At 43.7% G+C, this 21,322-nt stretch overlaps 4 protein-coding genes across 9 annotated transcripts; 2 read left to right on the top strand and 2 right to left on the bottom strand.

Moving 5' to 3' along the window:
- The first annotated feature begins 420 nt into the window (after window positions 1–420).
- On the top strand, window positions 421–2,613 carry LOC108092947 (histone-lysine N-methyltransferase SMYD3). The gene is made up of 5 exons (XM_017192818.2): window positions 421–854; window positions 916–1,157; window positions 1,218–1,351; window positions 1,668–2,130; window positions 2,193–2,613. Exons 1-5 carry the CDS (start codon window positions 670–672, stop codon window positions 2,561–2,563), a joined length of 1,395 nt encoding a protein of 464 aa, XP_017048307.1. The 5' UTR covers window positions 421–669; the 3' UTR covers window positions 2,564–2,613.
- On the bottom strand, window positions 2,564–5,275 carry LOC108092946 (centromere/kinetochore protein zw10). Its single transcript, XM_017192817.1, has 2 exons — window positions 3,838–5,275; window positions 2,564–3,776 (listed from the first exon to the last, which is right to left on the bottom strand). Exons 1-2 carry the CDS (start codon window positions 5,185–5,187, stop codon window positions 2,961–2,963), a joined length of 2,166 nt encoding a protein of 721 aa, XP_017048306.1. The 5' UTR covers window positions 5,188–5,275; the 3' UTR covers window positions 2,564–2,960.
- A 482-nt stretch (window positions 5,276–5,757) lies between these two features.
- Window positions 5,758–10,308, top strand: LOC108092903 (chromosome-associated kinesin KIF4). 2 transcript variants are annotated; one of them, XM_043207587.1, is made up of 6 exons: window positions 5,758–5,979; window positions 6,049–6,728; window positions 6,790–6,941; window positions 7,009–9,278; window positions 9,337–9,833; window positions 9,894–10,308. In XM_043207587.1, exons 2-6 carry the CDS (start codon window positions 6,049–6,051, stop codon window positions 9,937–9,939), a joined length of 3,645 nt encoding a protein of 1,214 aa, XP_043063522.1. In that variant the 5' UTR covers window positions 5,758–5,979; the 3' UTR covers window positions 9,940–10,308. The 2 variants fall into 2 exon arrangements, with proteins under 2 accessions (XP_043063522.1, XP_017048243.2); XM_017192754.2 differs by having other exon boundaries at window positions 9,334–9,833.
- An 810-nt stretch (window positions 10,309–11,118) lies between these two features.
- LOC108092904 (beta-1,4-mannosyltransferase egh) lies at window positions 11,119–21,281 on the bottom strand. 5 transcript variants are annotated; one of them, XM_017192757.2, is made up of 3 exons: window positions 20,371–21,281; window positions 12,717–13,939; window positions 11,119–12,364 (listed from the first exon to the last, which is right to left on the bottom strand). In XM_017192757.2, exons 2-3 carry the CDS (start codon window positions 13,515–13,517, stop codon window positions 11,792–11,794), a joined length of 1,374 nt encoding a protein of 457 aa, XP_017048246.1. In that variant the 5' UTR covers window positions 13,518–13,939; window positions 20,371–21,281; the 3' UTR covers window positions 11,119–11,791. The 5 variants fall into 5 exon arrangements, with proteins under 5 accessions (XP_017048246.1, XP_017048244.1, XP_017048245.1 ...); XM_017192755.2 differs by having other exon boundaries at window positions 20,430–21,281; XM_017192756.2 differs by having other exon boundaries at window positions 20,844–21,281.
- Between the last annotated feature and the right edge of the window lie 41 nt (window positions 21,282–21,322).

Here is a 21,322-nt window from a genome sequence, read left to right as displayed (position 1 = left end):
TTAAAAATGGGTTGAATATAAGAGTTCTCGTATTTTTGTCTTAAAAATTCTTAAAATCTATGCAAAGGAGATATAGAAGACAATCTATTATATCTCTTTCATAAATTTCAATGATTTCAAACATAAGATTGCCGTAATGATCAAATTAAGTCAATACAGTAGTTTATAGATTCTGTTGAACTAAGTGATTGCTAATACACATCTATTGTTTTGAATGTAAGCAATTGCTTAACATTTCTTAAAATATATTAAAATATCTCATTTAAAGATCAATAAAGGTATAACTTACGACACTTTTATATTATATTCGTCTTGGGGGAATTTTTTTTTGTTTTTATCTTTTGGAAATAATAATAATAATAACTATACTCAATGCTGACTGTAGGGAGCAAGACCCTTCAATAATCTGGCAACGCCATCGTGTGCATACGAAAAACAAAAACAGATTCACGTTGCTTTTGTTGTTGTAGATGTTGTTTTTCTGTGTTTGGCAGCGATTTGCGTAAATTGTGTTTGCTTTTGTGTCTAAAAATAGGGATCAGATGCCGCAAAATATTTAAAAAAGCATTCGAAACAATATTTTTGAGCTTCAGGTGTGCGCTCATTTTCAGTTGGCAGCGGGACGGGCCCCCAGGCGAAAGTTGAAGGTGTTCTTACGTTCCGGGCAAAATGGAAAAATACGGCACCACCGCCACTTCATCCACATCCAAGTCGACATCCTCTCCTAAATCGAAAACTGGAAAGAGCCCAGCTCCGCAAATCAAAAGGGGTCAGCGGATTCTCACGGAGAAACCGTTTGCCTTCGTTTTGAAGTCCCAATATCGTTTGGAGCGCTGTGATAATTGCCTGGAGGCGTGAGTTTTAGTCATGTTGCGTCCCTTTCCTGGCCCTATATTTTGGAATCCCTTATTGCAGGACTAAGGTGCTCAAGTGCTCCAACTGTCGTTATGTTTCGTACTGCAACCGCTCCTGCCAAATGCAAGCTTGGGCCCAGCACAAGCACGAATGTCCGTTCCTCAAAAAGATTCACCCCAGAATCGTTCCCGATGCTGCCAGAATGCTCTGCCGCTTGATCCTGCGTTTGGAACACGGAGGCGATTTGATTCGGGGCTATTACACGGAGCATGGTTCCCGCAAGTTCCGCGATCTTATGTCTCGTAAGTGAACCATACAGTTTCTCAGTCTAGCTTTATATTATTGCAGTTTATTTTCTAAAGATTACGCCGAAATCAAGAACGATCCCATGCGACTGGAGCATTTGGACTCGCTTCACGGCGTTCTCACCGAAATGATGGCCGAGAGTCCCAGCACGGTGCCAAACAAGACGGAACTGATGAGCATCTACGGTCGTGTGAGTGGACCGACACCTGTGTGAAAAAACCAGGAGCGGATTTTTGTAACCAGAGGACGATGTAGATCTTTCAGCTGATGGGGCTTATCCCACATATTTCATTTCCTTGGAAACCCTTATACCTTGTGTATTCGTTAGTTTCCCTTGCTTTTTGAACCTCTGAAAAACCGCTCCTGGTCGCCCAAATTAGATAGCAAATCAATGCTGTTTTTGCCTGGCACTCTGCCAGGCAATTGATCACCTAGGAAGGGCTATGGTTCACATTCCCCGGCCAACAGATATGCAAGTGCTCTTTCTCTTTTCTTCTTGGCGGCAGCTTATCACCAATGGCTTTAATATCCTAGACGCCGAGATGAACTCCATTGCCACGGCCATCTATTTGGGCGTATCGATTACGGATCACAGCTGCCAGCCAAATGCGGTGGCCACCTTTGAAGGCAACGAGCTGCATATCCATGCGATAGAGGATATGGAGTGCCTGGACTGGTCCAAGATCTTCATCAGCTACATCGATCTGCTCAATACGCCGGAGCAGAGGCGTCTTGACCTCAAGGAGCACTACTACTTCATCTGCGTGTGCAGCAAGTGCACGGATGCCAAGGAGTCGAAAGAAATGCTAGCAGCCCTGTGTCCCAATCGCAACTGCGGCGTGGGCATTAGTGTGGAGCGCACGAACTGTCCGCGTTGCGATGCAGGAATAAGTCCCAAGCTGAGAAATGCATTCAACGAGGCTATGGCCCTCACACAACACAACATGGGAAACATGAAGGATGTAGCCTGTGAGTTTACGGACCGTACTCTACTTTAATACCATTACTAAAACTTCTTTGTTCTCCGTCAGATCTCGATGTGTGCAAGGTTTGCCTCGATAAACAGACTGGAGTATTCCATCCCCTAAACGTGTGGTATGTGAAGACTCTGGACTCGGCCTTTGAAGCTGCGATCGAAGTTGGCAAGTGGTCGGATGCCCTGGACTACGGACAACGTTTGCTGCCAGGCTTTCGAAAATACCACGGCCCCTGGAATCCCCTGCTCGGCCTGCTCCATATGAAACTGGGGAAGATCCAGCTGTACGAAGGCCATGCCAAAGAGGCACTGCATCATTTGGAGGAGGCCCAGCGCATCCTTACGGTCACTCATGGTCGGGACCATAGATTGCTCAGGGAGCAGTTGTATTTACTGATTCTTCAAGCCCGTCATGAGGCACACTAGTTGTGGTTTGAGTTGTTTTTATTATTTTAAATAAAGCTTAAGATAGAGAATGTGTGTTGTTTTACGGGCATTATGGATATCTTTGTGGCTCAAAGAAGTAATCTAAACTGGATGCTTATTTCATTACAAATTCAATTGCAAAAATGAAAACACAAGGAAACCAACAAGAACTAAAGATTATCAAATTATTAAATTGGGCTTTAGAACTGACTTAAACTCTACTTCAAAATTTCTCTGCTTAGTAAGTTCCAAAAATAACACATGCTATTTACCTACAATAACCATTATTCATCAATTCACACTCCACTTTGTTTAATATATAAATTTTGAAAATGATGAGACTTCACTTGTAAACATTTCTCGCTTTCTAAAAATCTATGTGGATTTAGTGTGGAAACTAAACTATCTGTGTAATGGCCTTGGCCCTTCGGTCTGTGTCCTGGAAGAGCGCCCGGATTAGGTGCCTGATCTCTTCCGACTTGTAGCTGGCGGTCAGCGGTCCCGCGCCATCACACCACAGTTCCGTGATTTCCTTAAGCGAGGCGTTCATCATGGCTTTTAACTGCTGCAACCGTAGCCAGGAGAGAACCTGGGCCACTTCGTTTGGCTCGGGGAAAAGGGTGGGCGCCCGCTGCAGCACCACATCGATGAGGTCACTTAACTCGCAGGCCATCGTGGCAGAAATATCGCGCAGCGTGAGCACTCGACGGATGAGCTCAGCGACAAAGGTGTTGATCAGCTCGCAAAAGGTAGCATTGTAAACATTCCCCGGAAGCACATTGGCCCACACGTTTTTTAGAAGCTCCAACTGTCGAAGACACTGGCGCACCAGCTTCAGTGGTCCGGAGCCCAGCGTGTGCGGACTCTCGAACTCGAAACCGTCCATGATCTCCGTTAGAATACGCGCTTGATAGTTGACTTGCACCCGGAAGTGCTGCTGGCCTGTGGCCTGCAGCGCTTTCGTTAAAGCCGCCAAACTTTCAATTCCTTTATTGGCATGTTGAGCCACCCAGTGGCTGAAGTACATGCAATTATTGTGGAACAGCACCGCCTGCTGCGGAATGCTTTCAAGCAGCTTTCGGTGCACTTTGGGAATTTCATCGATGTAGGTGTTCAGCATCAAGGCAATGACCCCGGCTAGAGGATCGGCTTCCTCATCCCCTAATTTTTCCGTTGGTTGACGCAGGACGCGGTCCATCAGCTTAACAAAATCCTGAAGGGACCAAAGGCTTTAGGTTAATCAGGTTAATCAACAATTTAATGCCCTAACTGACCTGTGCGCTTTTTGAAATCATGCAGCGTGGAAAGAGGAAGGGATCGTTAGCCACTTCGGTGGAGAGGTTGTTGGGCGCAACTAGCACCATATCCTGCAAATCCCGCTGAATGATCTCGCGTGCCATTTCTAAAACCCGTCTAGACAGTCGATTGCGGTAGTAGGTCTCGTACTGTTCGACGAACTGCACCAGTGCACGATCGTGGTCTGCATTGATAAGGAATGAGTCCACAAGCAACTGCTCGAACTGTGCGACATCTTCGCAAAGCGTTGAGGACTGGTACTCCTCCATGGTTTCTGGTACAGCCGGTATCAGACACTCGTCCACCAGAAGCTGCAGCATCTTATCCTTAACGTGATCGCCAATGATGCTAAAAACGTGCTGCTCGCTGGAGACACTGCTGTTGATCCCAGACAGAGTTTGCAGCAGCAGCCGGAAATGCTCTAAAACCTGCTTGTAGTTCGGGCGTAGCTGTGCAGAACTGGTCTCTTTGGTGGCGTAGGAAAGTGACAAACGGACGTAGGCACCACCGTCGGCATCTTCACTGTATTCCACCATCACCGGCCGTAGGATCAGCGGTTCGATACAGTTCTCCAGCAGGAATTCGCAGAGGCGCACCGGATTGTAATGCTTTTGAAAGAGAGCCTGAACGATGTCCTGCAGCTGCGCCTGATCCCGGCTCACCTGCAAAGTGACGCAGCGCGATTTGGGGAAGGATTTACACTGGAGCTGCACCAGTCGATCGAACCGCTCCTGAAGGCTCTGCTGCAGAAGATGGGCCTGTACGTGGTACTTCACTCTTATTGTCTCATAGCACTCTAGTGCCTGGAAGACGCGTCGCACATCGGGCAAGGTCACAAGCGAATCCCCGTCTCCGGCATCGTCTCCATAAATAAATGCTCTTAAACGACCGACAAGATCAAGGATAACCAGGTGATCTTTCATAGCCTTGGCTTCCTCTACGCACTGAAACAGCTCGTCAATCTTCAGCACATGCTCACTGACTCTTAGGCCCAAAAGGATCTCGCGCAGTTGTCTTCCGCTGTCCGCCAACTTGGCATTTGCCTCGTCCAAGGCACTCAAACCCTCGGCGCCCACTGTCTCTAAAAGGTCGTGGATCTCCCGGTCTAGGGAGGCCGACTCTTCTAGGAAAATATCTGGCGACGTGTGGTTGGGCATGAACTCCGTATAGTTGTCGTCGATGTGCTTGCGGACTCGGACTTGGAAGCGATTGACGCGCGTCAGCACTTGAGACACGGCTGACTGGGTGGCCTCCACACTGGCGCATCCATTGCCATTGCCTTGGAAAGCCTCTTCCAGCACCTTTAAACGCGGCGCCACTTCCTCCATGACTGCTTGTTCCCTCTCGTCCTTATTACCCAATTATTCCAAAAACCAAATCACAACTTGTTTGCGGCTGTGGCGATTGCTTGCTAGTGACGGGCACCGTTCAAAAATGCGATAACATGAGCCTATCGAAAGGTTGACAGAGGCAACTAGCAAAAAATGGCTAAATTCTGGAGTACAATTTAAATTCTTAATTTTAAAACTTAATGACTGTGCCAACAAAATTATACAGTTAATTAATACAGTTTCGTGGAAAATTTTGCAAATTAAATTTTTGATTAAAATTTTGATTACGTCACTTTAAAATTTAGTGCAGAATTGGCTATCATTTTGCAAGCCATTGGAAATTTTCAGATTACCTATAATTGGATCAAAGAATTATTCATTGAAGAAAAAATGTTGAATAAAGATTTTGGATCGAAGCACAAAACCCTTTTTTACAAATTTCCTCTTATTCCAAAACTTTTTTATTTACTATGAACTGACTATAAAAATAGCTACTAAGTAGGCGCATTCGCACCTCTGCTGGCCCCACATATCGACAGCTGTAACGCAAGCCAATCGATAAATTCTCCATTTTTGAAAATACTGGCAGCAATGAATTTTAATCCTAGCGTCGCATTCCTTTAACTAAGGTTAGGCCCCAACAAAATCGAAATTGCCGAAAGTATACGGTTATTAACGAACTTAAGATAAAACTAAATTGTTAGTTCGCCAGGAGCATCGTTTTGTTTCTCACTGTGCGCGGGCTTTTCCTCAGTAAATAATTTTTTTTGGATCTGCTGCTGGAAAAAGGTGAGTGGGCGGTCAAAATGGCGCCTAGAATAGTCATAATATCGGCTTACCACTTAAATCCCCTGACAGATGTCCCTTGATGATCCCAGTTCAGTGGCCGTGGCTCTGCGCGTGCGTCCCTTAGTCCAATCCGAGTTGGATCGGGGCTGCCGGATCGCCGTAGAACGTTCGGAGGATGGATCACCACAGGTCACGGTCAACCGGACTGAATCGTACACATACAATCATGTGTTCGACATTGGCGACTCTCAGAAGGACCTATTCGAGACCTGCGTCAAATCAAAGTTGAAGAGGCTTCTCGCTGGCTACAACGTCACGATCCTCGCCTATGGACAAACGGGTTCTGGCAAGACCTACACAATGGGCACGGCCTTTAATGGCGTTCTGGACGATCATGTCGGTGTCATACCGCGCGCCGTTCATGATATTTTTCAGGCCATCGAAGAAATGCGCGAGGAATTCCGCTTTTCGGTCACCTGCTCCTTTGTGGAGCTCTATCAGGAGCAGTTCTACGACCTCTTTTCGTCACAAAAACGCGACAAGGCCACCGTGGACATAAGAGAGGTGAAAAACCGGGTGGTAATGCCGGGTCTCACCGAGCTGGAGGTGAAGTCCGCCCAGGAGGTGACCGATCATCTGATGCGCGGCTCGGCTGGACGGGCTGTTGCCGCCACGGCCATGAACGAGAGCTCCTCGAGGTCGCATGCAATATTTACAGTGACCCTGGTGGCCAACAAGCTCGATGGAAAGTACGTGGGGAAGTAATACTTATAAAATATACCTACCTAATCACTCAATGGTTTCCTTCAGGCAATCGGTCACCACTTCTAGGTTCAATCTAGTGGATCTGGCTGGTTCGGAACGCTGCTCAAAGACCCTGGCAAGTGGGGACCGTTTCAAGGAGGGTGTCAATATCAACAAGGGTCTTTTGGCTTTGGGCAATGTGATCAATGCATTGGGCTGTAAGTAAAAATGGATACATTTTTATAATCATTTTCCATGATTACAAATTTTTTATACACATTTCAGCTGGCCAAGCTGCAGGCTATATACCTTATCGCCAGTCTAAGTTGACTCGTCTGCTGCAAGACTCTCTAGGCGGCAACTCCATCACATTGATGATTGCCTGCGTCAGTCCAGCTGACTACAATGTGGCAGAAACACTGAGCACCCTTCGCTATGCGGATCGTGCCCTGCAAATCAAAAACAAGCCAGTCGTCAATCTCGATCCCCATGCAGCGGAGGTCAATATGCTAAAGGACATCATCCAGAAGCTGCGTGTTGAGCTTTTGGCCGGTGGCAAGATGACCAACTCAATATCCAGCGCATTTGGAGCGGCGGGCTTGGGTGCCATTCCTAACGAGGAGTCCCTGGCCGGTTCCATGGCCAGTGTTGAGGAGAATAAGCGTCTCAAGGAGCAAGTGCGGATCCTGCTGGAAAAAAATAGGAAACTGCAGCAAGAGCTCCACCATTCACTGGCCGATCTGACCGAGAAGGAGATGCGTGCTCACATCGCCGAGCAGGCTCACGATAAACTTCGCACCCATGTGATGCAACTAAAAAACAAAGTTGAACCACAGCAAAAGTCGGGAGATGGAGACGATGGTGACCAACAACTGCGCGAAATCTCAGAACTGGTTCAACTAGTGGACGATGAATTGCAGCGCACCCAGGCGGAGCTGGAAACCCAGGGCCAGGAGACACGCCAGCAGCTCAGTGATCGCTCCCACTCCGAAAGGGAGGAGAACAGCGGCTCAAGTGGCAGCGATGAGCACGAAATGCTTCAGTCCAACTCGGAGGAGTTCACCAACAAGCAACTAAATTTCGCTGGTGAGTTGCGCAATATTAATCGCCAGCTGGATCTCAAGCAGGAGCTCCACGAGCGAATTATTCGCAACTTTAGCAAGCTGGACGAGGAAGACGGGGACGCCAAGTTGCGCCAATGTAACCAAAAGATCGACGATCTGGAGGCAGAGCGACGTGACCTAATGGACCAGCTACGCAACATAAAGAACAAGGATACCTCAGCGAAAATTGCCGAGGAGCGACGCAAGCGCCTGCAGCTTCTGGAGCAGGAGATTTCCGAACTGCGTCGCAAGCTCATCACCCAGGCTAACATGCTGAAAATGCGAGAAAAGGAGCGTGAGAAGATTCAAAATCTCAGCAGTGAAATTCGCTCCATGAAGGAGTCCAAGGTGAAGCTAATACGGGCGATGCGTGGCGAGTCAGAGAAGTTCCGCCAATGGAAGATGCAACGTGAAAAGGAGCTAACCCAGCTGAAGAGCAAGGACCGCAAGATGCAGTCGGAAATTGTGCGCCAACAGGCGCTGCACCTAAAGCAGCGTCAGGTGATGAAGCGCAAATGTGAAGAGGCCTTGGCGACCAATAAGCGACTGAAGGATGCACTCGACCGGCAGGCGTTGGCTCAGGCTCAGCGTCACAAGTATGCCAAGGATCACGGAGGCTCCGCCGCAGGCTCTTCCCATTCGCACCCGAAGACAGACTGCTGGGTGGATAGCGAATTGGAGATCATACTTTCGCTAATCGATGCCGAACATAGCCTGGAGCAACTGATGGACGACCGGGCAGTTATCAACAACCACTATCATCAGTTGCAGCAGGAGAAGACTAACGATCCCGTCGAAGCCAAGGAGAAGGCCTGTCTGCTAACCAACTTCGAGGAGGAGCTTGAAATGCGCAATGCCCAGATCGCTGATCTTCAGCAGAAGGTCTGTCCCACTGATCTGGATAGTCGCATTCGCTCCTTGGCCGAGGGTGTCCAAAGCATTGGCGAATCGCGGGCTGTTAGTAAGCAGCTTCTGAAGACCTTGGTGCAGCAAAGACGCCAACAGGCGGCCAGCCTAAATGAACAGCGCACGATGCTGGATGAGCTGCGTACGCAGCTCATGGATGCCCAACAGCAACAGGAGGCAATCAACAAACGTCTCCGTTTGGCCCAAACCGAGCATGAGGAGCAAATGCTGGCTCAGCAGCGGGCCTATGAGGAGAAGGTGGCGGTTTTGATCAGGACAGCCAGCCAGAGGGCAGCTGAAACGCAGCCCCCAACGGCAGCGGAGCATCAGCGCCAGCAGATTCTGGAGGAGCTTCTCAGCAGCAAGGAGGCATTGCAAATGGAGCTGGACAAACTTAAAGCTAAATCCAAGTCCAAAGAGAAGGCGGAGAAAGCTGAGCTTCAGGATCTTGATGATAGTGTGCAGATAGTGGAAGTTGAAGAAAGTATTGTACTTAGCGATATAAGCGACGATCCAGACTGGGTGCCGACCAGACCCATATCTAAGGTGGGTTTTAAAAGATAAATTGCTCTACATTAATGTTTGGTTTTCGTCCCTTTAGCAGAAAAACCGAGCGAACTCCAGCCGCAATGAGTCAATTGGCCAGGATGCCAATGGCACGTCGGCCGACAATGCATCCATGCATTCTCTAAATTCCACAACAGCCACGGAAGATGGTAAGCGTGGTAAGGGCTGCAAGTGTCGCACCAAGTGCAACACAAAACGCTGCGGCTGCTTTGTGAACAGCACTGGTTGCTGCGAGAGTTGCATCTGCAAGAGGAATTGCTTCAACCCAATAAATGCGAAGGCACAGCTGCCGGAAGGTGGCGACGGTGATGGTCACCCAGCCATGGAAGTTAAGGAGGGTGCGGAAGACGTTGACATAGGCAGGAGTGCTGAGGATGAGCACCAACCTACTAAGGAAAATGCACAGATCTTCGCTACGCCGGAAACGCCGCATAAAATTGGGTCGCCGAAGCGTTTGCTGGATACGAAGACAACGGCAACGCCGCTCAGCAATTTAAACGGAGTGGATGATTTCAACGGACCCAAACTGGCAAGGTTGGCAAGAATCCTTATCATTTTACAATTGCCATGCAAGACTTTGATTTCAATTTGCAGAATGTCCGGATTAACATTCGCCACACCGAAGCGAAAATTCTTTTAAAGTTGGAGCGAACAAGAATGTGGATGTCAATCAACAGAGGAGGAGCAACAGCACACTTCGTAGTAGCTAGATTAGCATCAGTTTAATGTTTATGTTATTTTTAGGAAATGCTCATTGAATCCACTCTAACCAAGTCTGTAAAATAATGTAATGTACCGCCAATATACGATCGGATAATGTGTACCAACCCATACCCATATGCACTGTGTTTGGGCCAGGCTGCACAAAGTCGTGGCTTACTTCTTACCTATATGTTTAATTCAAAGATGTTGGCCCTTTTCCATAAATATGTAGATAACAAAGTCTGTTCATTTGTATACTTTAAATATGCGTAAGATGTCTAAATATAAACCCCTAAATTAAATTACATTTATATTGCTAGTGATTAAGAAAATAGGGTATACTCTGGGTCAGATGCACGAGTAAAAAAGAGATGGGTATATTGCGTGAACAATATCAACAAATTTTAGTGATAAGGGGAGGGCCAGCTTCATTTAAAATTTAGATTCCTTCTTTCCTATATTTTTGGCTTAATTTTTTGTAAGCGAACTGGATAAATGATAAATTGCCAAACAAGCTTTTTTAAAATTTTAACCTTGTTTTTTTTTTTTTAAATTTTGGTAATTACCCTCAAATTTCAAAAGGACTTTTTTCTCCAAATTGTTAATAAAAAAGATTAGGTTGTTCTTTTTATTATAGTTTTTTGTATTTGGTTCTTTTCTCATAACAGTTTAATGTGTTTGTGTGAGTGTGTGCGACATCCTGTTTCGCGCTCTGCTGGGATTTACGAGGTGACTGCAATGCACGTGGTCCATATTAAAGGGTGGGTGCTCTGGGCGTGTGGGTCTCAAAGCACCGATAACAGTAAAACCGAATGACAGAGAGAAACAAAAAAAAGAAACACTAAAGCAGAGCACTAAATTTGTATATATAAAAAAAAAACAGGGAAATTCGACGGAGTCCTGAGAATTAATCCCGGACCACTTTTGCTAATCACGATCATATCATTCACACCCCAATCGTTTCTATGGGGCTGTAAGGACCTCACAATTTACACGGAAAAATGTCGATCCTGATCTTTTGGGCTAAGGGGTAGATATCCTGTAGTGAATGACACATTAACATAGGCCAAACAATACTCAAAGTACATCGGTAATTGCACATATAAGTACATAAGTCTAACATTCAAGTTTGCTTTCATTTTTATCCTTGGTTTCGGTGTGAATGATATTTAACAGATTATCAATTTACAATACATTAATGTACACATTTTTAAATAATCGTAATAATAATAATAAATCTACACAATATACATACAATATTTATAATTATATAAATATAGCGCATTTCTTCACTACAGACTATACAAAAAAAATATATTTATAATGATGTTACACTTAATGAAGATTTTTTGTGTGTGGTTTTCTTGGATCGTTATTGTTCCCCTAACGGCTGTTGTTGCTGGTGGTGAATCGTGCAGTTTCATCGATCTTGGTTTAAGACACCGTCTACAAGATTTGTCCTATTGCGTTAGCTACCCTCTGCTTTCTTTCCTTTTGTTTTTTGGCAATAATTTGAATGATCATGACATTAGAACGAAACAACAATAAGTGTGTGTGCGGGTGTGAGTGTGTGTGCTTTGTGCAGGTGTGTGTTGTGGGTGTGAATGTTTCTTATGCATAGAAAATGTACAAATAAAGTAAATCAATCAGATAGTGACATGACAACACACTGAACCTGGCCAAATTGTGCGATATTTGTTTTGTTTTTAACTTTTGTTTCATTTGGTTTCTAGGGGGCGATATGATGATCATGGCTACTTGACGACTCCCTCCTCCAGACCCATAATATCCTAGACAGTCTCCAGTACGCGCACATCCTTCTGCACCACATAGAACTTGTGCTTCTTGCCGACCAAGCCCCAAATAACGGCCACGTTCTCGATGACCACGTTCACGGGTATCGTGCACACCGCGCCAAGCACGCAGGCCAAGAATCGGAACAATCCAAAGCGGTACAGCGAAAAGGACTTGATCACGCCAAAGACGTACATGTAGATATTGATGGCCGCAATGAAGGCGCACACGAAGTCCACCAGATTGGGACAGGGTATGGGATACAGGGCCGCAAAGATAATATTCGACGTGGAGAGTGGCATGGTGACCCAGGAGTAAACACTGATGCCCAGCAGCAGCTTATGCTTGAAAGGTATCATCTTGGAGTGCACCACCAGCAGGATGCCCTGCAGCCATCGCTTCCTTTGCTGCAAAAAATCCAGCAGCGTGAACGGCGACTTTTCGTACATCTCGCCCTCGATAAAGTTGAAAGTGTATCCTTGGCTAAACGCCCGCATCGCAAAGAAGCAATCCTCCGCCACCGAGCCATCGATTCCGTTGTCGAAGGACACCGAACGTTCCGCAGCCACCTAGAAAACCAAAATATATTAGTATGTTTCATTTACAAATGTATTAAGCGCCTATTGTTGATGAACTTGAAAGATGTTACTCTTCTTTGGTTACTCAATTTGGTGTAATACTCCCCAATAAACTAAAAATTCATCAATTTAATTTAATTTAATTAAAACGTATTGAATACCCAGAACCTAATCGTTTAAAGAGCCTAAGACTTATCATTCAATCGCTAAGCATACGCACAAGATAGCTTTTTCGCATGAAGCTTAGTAAGCTGACAAATTTGATGGAAGACCATTTGGGAAAGTTCCCAGAAATCCCCGTGAACCGACTCATATTAGTCTACTCATGAATGGAATAACCCACCTGGGTGACCACATAGCTGCCCTTCCAGCTGAACAGCGGCTTGTGGAAGAGCTTGAACTGGAGTCGCAGCTTGCCCATGTCATCGGAGACCCGAAAGCTGTCCGCCAAGGTGGTCAGCCAGTTGACCACATTCTCGTTGGCATAGGTGATCAAGCCCTGGCCAAATGGATGCTTGCCATCGAGCACAAAGTTGATGATGCCACGCACTGAATTCTCCGTGAGCAGCGTTTCCTCATCCAAATGGACAATCCAATCGCTGTCGTTCAGCACATTGACATTGTCCTCCAGGCAGTATTGCAATGCCCGGGACTTGAAAAGCGCCCCGGTCCTCGTCTTGTACTCCTTGGGCACCACAATCTCCCGGATGCGACGATGTTGTGCTAGATGTACGGCCTTATCGGTGACCACTTCGATCAGAAAGTTCTCCAGTCCCGTGTCCAGGCAGGTGTTCATGTTGCGTAGCACGTTTGTCTTTACCAAATCTGGGAAATCGCCGCGCGTGACGACACGGATGCAGATGAAGGGCGCCAGCAGGGGACTGCCCTTAAGGACGACCTTCTCGGGGAAGGCATTGTAAAATACCAGGCCGCAAAAGTTAAACAAAACCTGGGGCAGCGTGAGGAGCGTGAGAAAGCGCAGTAAGTACAGCAGAACCGTGGGCAACTGGCCATATTCAGTCCATGGATCCACGAGCGTGAACGAGTTCTCGTCAATCTTAATACCGCCGGAGAATACTTCGAAGGTAACTATCACAGTGATGAGCAGTGTGCAGTGCAGCAGATGCTTTGTGGTGGAGTTCATCTTGGCTTGCGGGTTGTGTGTTGCTTTTTTGCTTGTTTTTGTTTTTTTTTGTTTTGTTTATTAAGTTACTTAAATGGCTATAGTCCTATAGTCCTCCTGCCTTAAGTAGACTTGTGCTCCGGCGTAATCGTATTCCGCAATGGTTATCTATTTGCCTTGTTTGCTTTTTATTTTTTTGTTTTGTTCGTTCGTGTTCGTTCGTTTTCGACTTAAACCGATTGCGTCACTTTCTCCGTAAATAATTTGTAATGTTTTTGTAAGGTATTTGTGCTTAAACTCTGCGATTGAATGCTGTGCGAAACGGAAGTTGCTATCTCCTCGGCTTCCTCTTCAGCTGTTGGTGAACTTGGACTTGGTTCCTGCCGCTGGCGTTGGCTTGCTTGCATTTGAGACTCTTAGCTCTGATCCCTGGTCAGACATTTCTGTAAATGGAATAAAAACAAGAAAAATTATATTTTGTGGTTTAATATATTCTACATTTAAATATATTCATCTTTTTTCCCAGGTTTTTGTACACTCATACAGAATTTAAACCGCAAAAACAAACAAATGTCCCGTGAAACGACCATCTCCCTTCTGCGACTCGTAATACGGCATTAAACATTAATTTGTGCCGGCCATGCGGTGTACTTAATTTATTTAACCTTTAGCATCGGCCACATTTTTGTTATATGATTGAATTAGAACCATGTGAATGGGCGGGCGGCCCGTATAACTTCCATTGAATGTTAATCATTAGCATCGCGTGCCTGGTAGCCCGTAACTATTGATCATATAACCGCCTGCCAGCTTTTTCCATATTTTTTAAAAAGATTCTTCTTAATTTGTGCAGCAATTGTGTGAGATCAAATGCCAACGATTTGATGGTTATAGTTTTTGTCTGAATATTGCATATATATTTTACTGGTGGTGTTGTCGCGCAGATAACGTCAGTTCATCTCAGCCAATTCTATGCTTATTTATACACATCATTAATAGATATAAGTGCCCACCAATATCTAAATGATATTGTATTTGCAAATGATTCCAACGTCCGCTGTTGCTCGGACATTTTATAATGACTAAGCGTGATATGATTAGAAGTATTTAAAAAAGAAAAATGAACAAGCAAATAGGTCATATATTTAGTTTTGGGGATTCGGAAATTGTGTTGGTTTTTTAATGACACTTTGAGGTGTATTAAGAAAATCAAAGTAGCAATAATAACTTTCTCATTAATCATTTATTGACATACACATGATAATTCACTTACACTTACACTGATTATAGCCTATCTAATAAAATTACCAATTAGGAAATATAGTAGACAGAATTCCTGGAAGCAATTAAATAAAATTGTTGCTAGAAGACCAATCGAATTCACAAAGCTTTGTATAAACTAAATCAATTATTATATATGCTGGTCCCTACAATCAACGCCCCATACAATAAGCCCCCAGAACAGTGACGAATTCCGGGAGAGAAAATTGAACAAAGGAAATGACAGAAAGTCGGAACCTTATACACACATTTGATATGCGTGATTCATGCGGTTCGACTTGAGACTACTGACCCAGGAAAATGGGAAAATAGGCGAAAATCGCTGACCAGAAAACAGAATGCCAGCGAAACTTTCCATCAATTTGAATCCCACGGGAGTGTCGTGTTCAGACAGTGACGTTTTCCAATACCGGCGGCACATAAAGATTACACACGCCCCATATCGATTTATCCACCACATTTCTGTTTAATTGAAGGGAGTGAGCCCCATAGGAACTCCAGTACTCAGCTGCTTGGAAGGTTGGGCGGTGTTAACAATATATGGAGGGCTCGGTAGGAATGGAATGTTTACCAATCTCTCAATTTTCCAGGAGGACTGCTTCTTATGTTCGATTACTGGAAAAGCTCACATGAGACGCCCTAAATAAAGTACGAACGAATAACGATTTGAGTGCTCATATCGCTTAACAGTCATCATGAATTTCAACAACACTCGAACAAAACTTATCGGCTATAAGCCAATCAGACGTCCTTTAAAATTCAAACCTCATTTATCTTGTTTACTTATTTCAACACATCCCATCTCAGCTATATTTTTGACTTTTAACGAATAACTGATTGTGGGAGCCAACCATACTAAAAAATAAATCTTATGTATTAATGGAGATTTTAGATTTTAGGATCTATTTGTTTTTATTTTACTAATAAATCTATTAAACCTAAACAATTTTTTTAGAAATATATTATTTATTTACATTGAATGTTCTTTAAGTTGCCATTCTTGTCCGCATTTATTGGCCACTATAACCCATTTTCTGCTTAACCATTTGGCTCGACTATTGCGGCAACTTAGCCACTCCGATAAGAGCCACTTCACCCGGGGAATGTTTTATGTGGACCCGCGTACAAGTACCATATATACAATCCGCCGGCGATAAGCAGCGGCCTTCGACAATTGCAAAATCTTAGATACACGCGTTTTTACGTCAGAGCGGTCTTATTCCGGCCCGAGAACCGCTGGGACACGAGGTTCGGTGCGATCCTCAACTGGTTGTGGGAGGGACAAGCCGAATGCCGAATACCGAATACAAATACCGAAGCGAATCAAACTTAACCGATGCCAATGACTCCAGTGTGCTTATCACTGATCAAGATTGCAATTGTGAATGAATCATACGGCCGGAGAAGGCGGTTCAACGACAATTCCGGAGAAACACATTCCCAGATAACCCGGGATCATTGTTGTGTGGGGCGTAATGAACTTGGATCACAGGCGATAACCGGTCCGGTCCTCTCTCTTACATAAACAACAAAATCGGACTGTCTGACTCGGTCGGCACAATTATTTCAACAGTATAACTACGTGGTGCTTTTCATTTGCTGGCTTTGTTTATTTTCTTCTCTTTTTTTCGCAACTAACTGCAAGAAAATGAAAATGAATGCAACGCTCCAACGATTGCAGGGAGGTGCACAAAACAAAATACAGTGGTTGTATGCGTTAAGGGAAAAAAAATGAAAGTTCAAACAGTTAAGTATTCACAAAAATAAAAAATCAAATAAAAAAACCAAAACTTTTAAGTGGTGCAATTTAAAGCGGTTATCAGTGCCAATGAACAAGGTAATCTACAATGGCAAATAATTACATAATACTGAAGAATGATTCTTTATAATGGTCGCCTATTGTTGCGATAACATTCTTTATTAAAATATTTTTAGTTCCTTATTAGCTAATTCTAAGGAATAGATAAAGTTATTAACCATGGCCCTTGTAAAAGGATTCTGTAATAGCAATCCCGCTAATTTTAATACATATGCACCAAAACAGAGTGCTGATATATAAATCTATTTGCTATCTACAACTACTGTAATATGCCATTGCTGATAAATACTGGTTAATTGCCGGGGAACATTGTTCCCGGGGACGATTCCAAAGCACCGATGAGAAGCTCTAAGTGCAAATAACGTACATCTAATCGTGAGCACCTGCCCTGAGTCACATCATCGCACTGGGGCACTTGAAAAGCCGTTCCATTAGCCAAGTTAATAGTTCACATTCTACGCCATAAGGCCTGCTATATTCGGTTCTCACTTCCCTTATAAGCCAGGGCATATTAATTAGCACGTCTCTGGACTGGCCTAGAAGTCAATTAAGGTAGGTACACCGAGCACACAGAAATAAATGGAGTTAGCTTTGAAGAATCCATTAAAATTACATAACTTTGTTTTAATAATCTTTTGCGCCAAGCGCTTGAAAAACTTTCCAAAAATTCAAAAACAAGAAATAACAAAATTTCTTCTTTGAATCAGAACTAGAGCGTAAATATCGAAATTTTTTTAGTATCAAACAATTTTCCCTTTGCACACCAGTCAATGTCAAAGTCCACCGGTGAGCTCAATGAATGGGAAATCCCCAGTTCACAGGGGATCGTTTCAGGTGTTATGAATTACGGGCATTGTTTTGTTTTACCCCTTTGTAGTCACCCCGCTCACCAGTCCATAATCACGCGTTTTTTGTTTTTATTTTATTTAATTTATTTCGTATTGGTTTCGTATATATCGCTGGGATTCGCTGCACGTTTTTCGACTCGATTTTGTTCGTTTTAGACGCGCGTTCTCTGTATTTTTCTCCCGTGCTTCGAGCTTCGAAGACGGTCGCCGGTAAACTAAGCTCCATAAAACTCGGTCAGGTACACCTGCCCATATGGTATATGGAAATGCCTATGAGTGTGTGCGCCCCGTCATAATAATAAATTAAATACCTTATCAAGCGTAGAACACAATCAACGGAGGGTAGTGCTCCGCTAACCATTGTTGGTACTATGTACTTGCTACACGTCGAAGAACCAACCTCCGTTGCTCACCAAATATTAAGTTTTGCCCATTAGTTATCGACACTATAAACATCTCAACTGCAGCATTTTTCAATGCAAATATCCCGGTTTGCGGAGAACACAAATCTACTGAATTTTGTCTTTGTTAAAGAATTTAAACGTTTATTTACCCCGTGTAAACCGATCGCTTGCGTAGTGATCGTAGTGCAGTTGCCGACCTATTCCTAAATCATTTCGAGTCACAGCGAACTTAGATAATAGATACAGTGAGTGTATGCCATAGTAGGTGACTAATTTAGAGCGTTTGCACTCGGTTCCGGTAGGACAGTAGTTATGATATTTTTTACTTGCCGAGATATGTAGTCATTTGTAATTTTCTGGGAATTTTATAAATAGAAAGCAGATTTATTTAGTTTAAAATAAAGTGAAAAAAAAGGATTAGGCCATTCGCAAGATACGTTGGAAGACAAAAAGAAGATAGCGAACTTGGCAAGGACACTTATTTCAGGGATATAAAATAGTAAATCAGCTGACAGCTTTTAGTCCTGCCGACAAATATGACATCATGACTAAGAAAATGAAGGACATTGGACTGAATAGTAGATACCAGTTGGTTGTGAACCTAATTTACCGGCATCGGTAGCACTCGAGTAGACAGATAGGATAATTGCATGTCAAAAACAAGATAAGGACATTAGTAGGGACATTAACCGAATTCCAGGTGAGAGATCTGTTGTTGTACGGCTGTACTTCAATATTATGGTATGGTAGATAGTTTACCAAATATGACATCATATGACAGCCTTGCGAGGGATAGTGGAAGCCTGATGGGTAGCTAGGGACATTAGGAGGGACGTGAACTGCAAAGCTGGGTTATAGTGTTTTTGTTCGTCCTATTATGGTTGATGTTGGTTTTTTCTGCTGCTTGTCACGCGCCTCGAATGGCTGGGAGCAGTGGACGGTAGTGGCAGATAGTTTTGGAGACACTATTCGAGGGCTAGGAAAAGAGAGACAGAGAAAAGCGCTTATCGCAGTAGGTTGAGCAAACACCGACAAACACACACGGGCCTATTTGTCTGTATCTGTGCGTAGATAAGCGCCGGCGGAGCACACAACCACCAGTTGTTAATTATTGCTACATATAAAATGTAAGTAAATAAGTACAAGTCGCACTGCTAATGCACTTTTCCCCCCGGCTTAAGGTTAATAAAAATTTCAGTGCAATCTGAGATAAGGGCGACCGAAAACAACTGCTTAAACTGTATTGAATAATGCAAGCAACTAATAAAGCTAATAATCGTTCACAAGGTTTTAACTTTAATAAAGTGCGGCCAAGATAAAGTAATGCTAAGCCATTTCATACATAAAATGTTTACACTGGAAATATTGTCTACAGACTAGAGTAAACAGTTGTTCTTATCTATATCAGCAATTCAGAAAGTGCATCGACTTCAAGATTTATGAAAACAAAACGCTAAGCTAAGTCATGTTTTATGATCGTCACGCCTAAATTGTGTTTGATTAGTAAATATGGTAACAGCTTGCCAAGGATGCAATGTTGTCCTCTGACTTCCCTCATTCAAAAAAAAATCAAAACAAATTGTAGATAATGCAACATTTCCAAATACTAAACCTTATTTCATTTTATGAAAATATCAGACTCTTGAGTGTTTACATAGCAGAATTCTCAATTCTTCTTTGCTGCCTTCTTCTACAATAAACCCACTCATTCGAAAGTTGTTTACAGAGTGTAACATTGAGTAATATTGAGTAAACATCCTGTAATGAGACGTTTTTTCCTTCTTTTCTTGGTCGTGTGGTGACTGTACGCGGAGGAAGTGCTAGCATAAGAGTGTAGTACACACCCTGCTGCGCCCGGCGGGGGTTAAAAGGGGGTCAAACTGCCTCTGCGGGCGAAACCCTTGCTCAAGGACATTTCCCGTTGGCTATGAATATTGAATGCAGACACAAGTCACGAGATCCCGAGTAACTTTCCAAGTTAACAGGTCACCATGCCACACCGAAAAAGAACAACACACTAGCTCTGCATAAACCGACTCACATCGGAGTACAAAAAATAATCCTTTGATCTTTAGAAGCCATTAATCAAATTTCATATAAGACATTTATTTTAAAATCCGATTTTATGCAAATGTTTAACAAGAAATTAGGTCTTGAATAGTTTTTAATCTATTCTATTCTATTTATTCAGTTCAAACAAGGATATTCAACATTTTTCATGAATACATAAGGTTTTGTAAAATATTTTGACAAATATGCCTTTAATATCGATATGAATATTGAAAAGGCTATATTTAGTCTTAATATTTTGGCCGCAGCTGTGCACATACAGACACATGGCAAAAACAACGACTAACCGAAATGTGCTAATTGGAGGCCCAAGGGCGTCGAAAGCGGGGAACAGGCGGGGCAGTACGTTAGCGGGTGGCTAGCCAAGGGCGTAGCCGGGTATCCACAGGGGCTTTGAGTAGAATGTTTAATCACTTAGGCAAAATGACTTATTAATAATAAAAACCACTGACCCTTTTCTGATCCAAATCCTGACCAATTTCTTATATATAACTCAGTTTTTAGTAACTACCATGTTTTCCATTCCAAAACGGAGAGGAAAGAAAATGAAGTGCCCAAATGTTTTGGGTTTCTTTTTCTATCTATCCGCCACAATTTCTTCGATATCCTTTTCGCTGCAGGTTGATTTTGTTGTCGCTGGTGTGGCAGGAGGCAGGGGCGTGGCGTGGGCGGGAGTTTTTCCGAGTTTTTGGGCGTGCCGCGAAAATTATACACTTTTTGGCGCCTCTCACGTTTTTAAAGTCTCTTTTGCTCCCGCCGATTTGTTTGGTTTATTTTCGTATATGAATTTCTTGTTTCTAGGTGTTTGTTTTTGTTGTTAATCTTGTCTGTTTATTAATATTTGCAATTTGAATATTGGAATATATATGTATTTATAAACGTTTGGTTGCCTTGCTAATTTTTTGCAGAACAACACCTCTCTCACCTTCTCTCTTCACCGGTTCACGCCGCCCTGTCTCTCTCTCTCGCTCTGAGCGTACTTAGCACAGGCAAAAAAAAAATATTAATTTATAATCGTTTGATTAACATCAATCTATCCACTAGTGTTGTAAATTTGGTTACAGGAAAATCGATTTTCCCACGATCACGGCGTTAACTTTTTTATTGCTTCTTTTTATTCCTACCCGTGTCGCTATGTGTAAGTGGGCGGGTGTGTATGTGTGTGCGACTGCGGCGGACCGAAATTATTTTGCAAATTTGCAAAATTCACTATGCGATTGTTTGGCGGATCGGCGCGCACATTGCTGAGGATTTGGATTCCGGATTCGGTTGAGTTCAGCCCAACGAGTGAATCCAATCCGCGTTTTCCGTATTTTCGTCGGTTTTTTCGATTTTTGATTTGCGACGCCCGAGTGACCGTCTCGCGCCGCTGTCGAAATATCAAGAATAACGGTCATACTATCG

The sequence above is a fragment of the Drosophila ficusphila genome, unplaced genomic scaffold, assembly GCF_018152265.1.
Source record: "Drosophila ficusphila isolate 14025-0441.05 unplaced genomic scaffold, ASM1815226v1 contig_198, whole genome shotgun sequence".
Lineage (NCBI taxonomy): Eukaryota > Metazoa > Arthropoda > Insecta > Diptera > Drosophilidae > Drosophila > Drosophila ficusphila.
The sequence above is the reverse complement of the archived record's forward strand: the minus strand, read 5'-3'. Positions and strand labels throughout refer to the sequence as shown.

Bases quoted from the DNA above. Each gene is read 5' to 3' on its own strand.
- LOC108092904 (XM_017192757.2), bottom strand. From the start codon at position 13,517: ATGAACTCCACCACAAAGCATCTGCTGCACTGCACACTGCTCATCACT. The intron at 12,365-12,716 runs GTGGGTTATTCC...TTGGTTTTCTAG, and splicing joins GCAGCTATGTGGTCACCCAG to GTGGCTGCGGAACGTTCGGT.
- LOC108092946 (XM_017192817.1), bottom strand. From the start codon at position 5,187: ATGGAGGAAGTGGCGCCGCGTTTAAAGGTGCTGGAAGAGGCTTTCCAA. The intron at 3,777-3,837 runs GTCAGTTAGGGC...TGGTCCCTTCAG, and splicing joins TGATTTCAAAAAGCGCACAG to GATTTTGTTAAGCTGATGGA.
- LOC108092947 (XM_017192818.2), top strand. From the start codon at position 670: ATGGAAAAATACGGCACCACCGCCACTTCATCCACATCCAAGTCGACA. The intron at 855-915 runs GTGAGTTTTAGT...CCCTTATTGCAG, and splicing joins TGTGATAATTGCCTGGAGGC to GACTAAGGTGCTCAAGTGCT. The intron at 2,131-2,192 runs GTGAGTTTACGG...GTTCTCCGTCAG, and splicing joins AAACATGAAGGATGTAGCCT to ATCTCGATGTGTGCAAGGTT.
- LOC108092903 (XM_017192754.2), top strand. From the start codon at position 6,049: ATGTCCCTTGATGATCCCAGTTCAGTGGCCGTGGCTCTGCGCGTGCGT. The intron at 6,942-7,008 runs GTAAGTAAAAAT...TACACATTTCAG, and splicing joins TGTGATCAATGCATTGGGCT to CTGGCCAAGCTGCAGGCTAT. The intron at 9,279-9,333 runs GTGGGTTTTAAA...TCGTCCCTTTAG, and splicing joins CGACCAGACCCATATCTAAG to CAGAAAAACCGAGCGAACTC.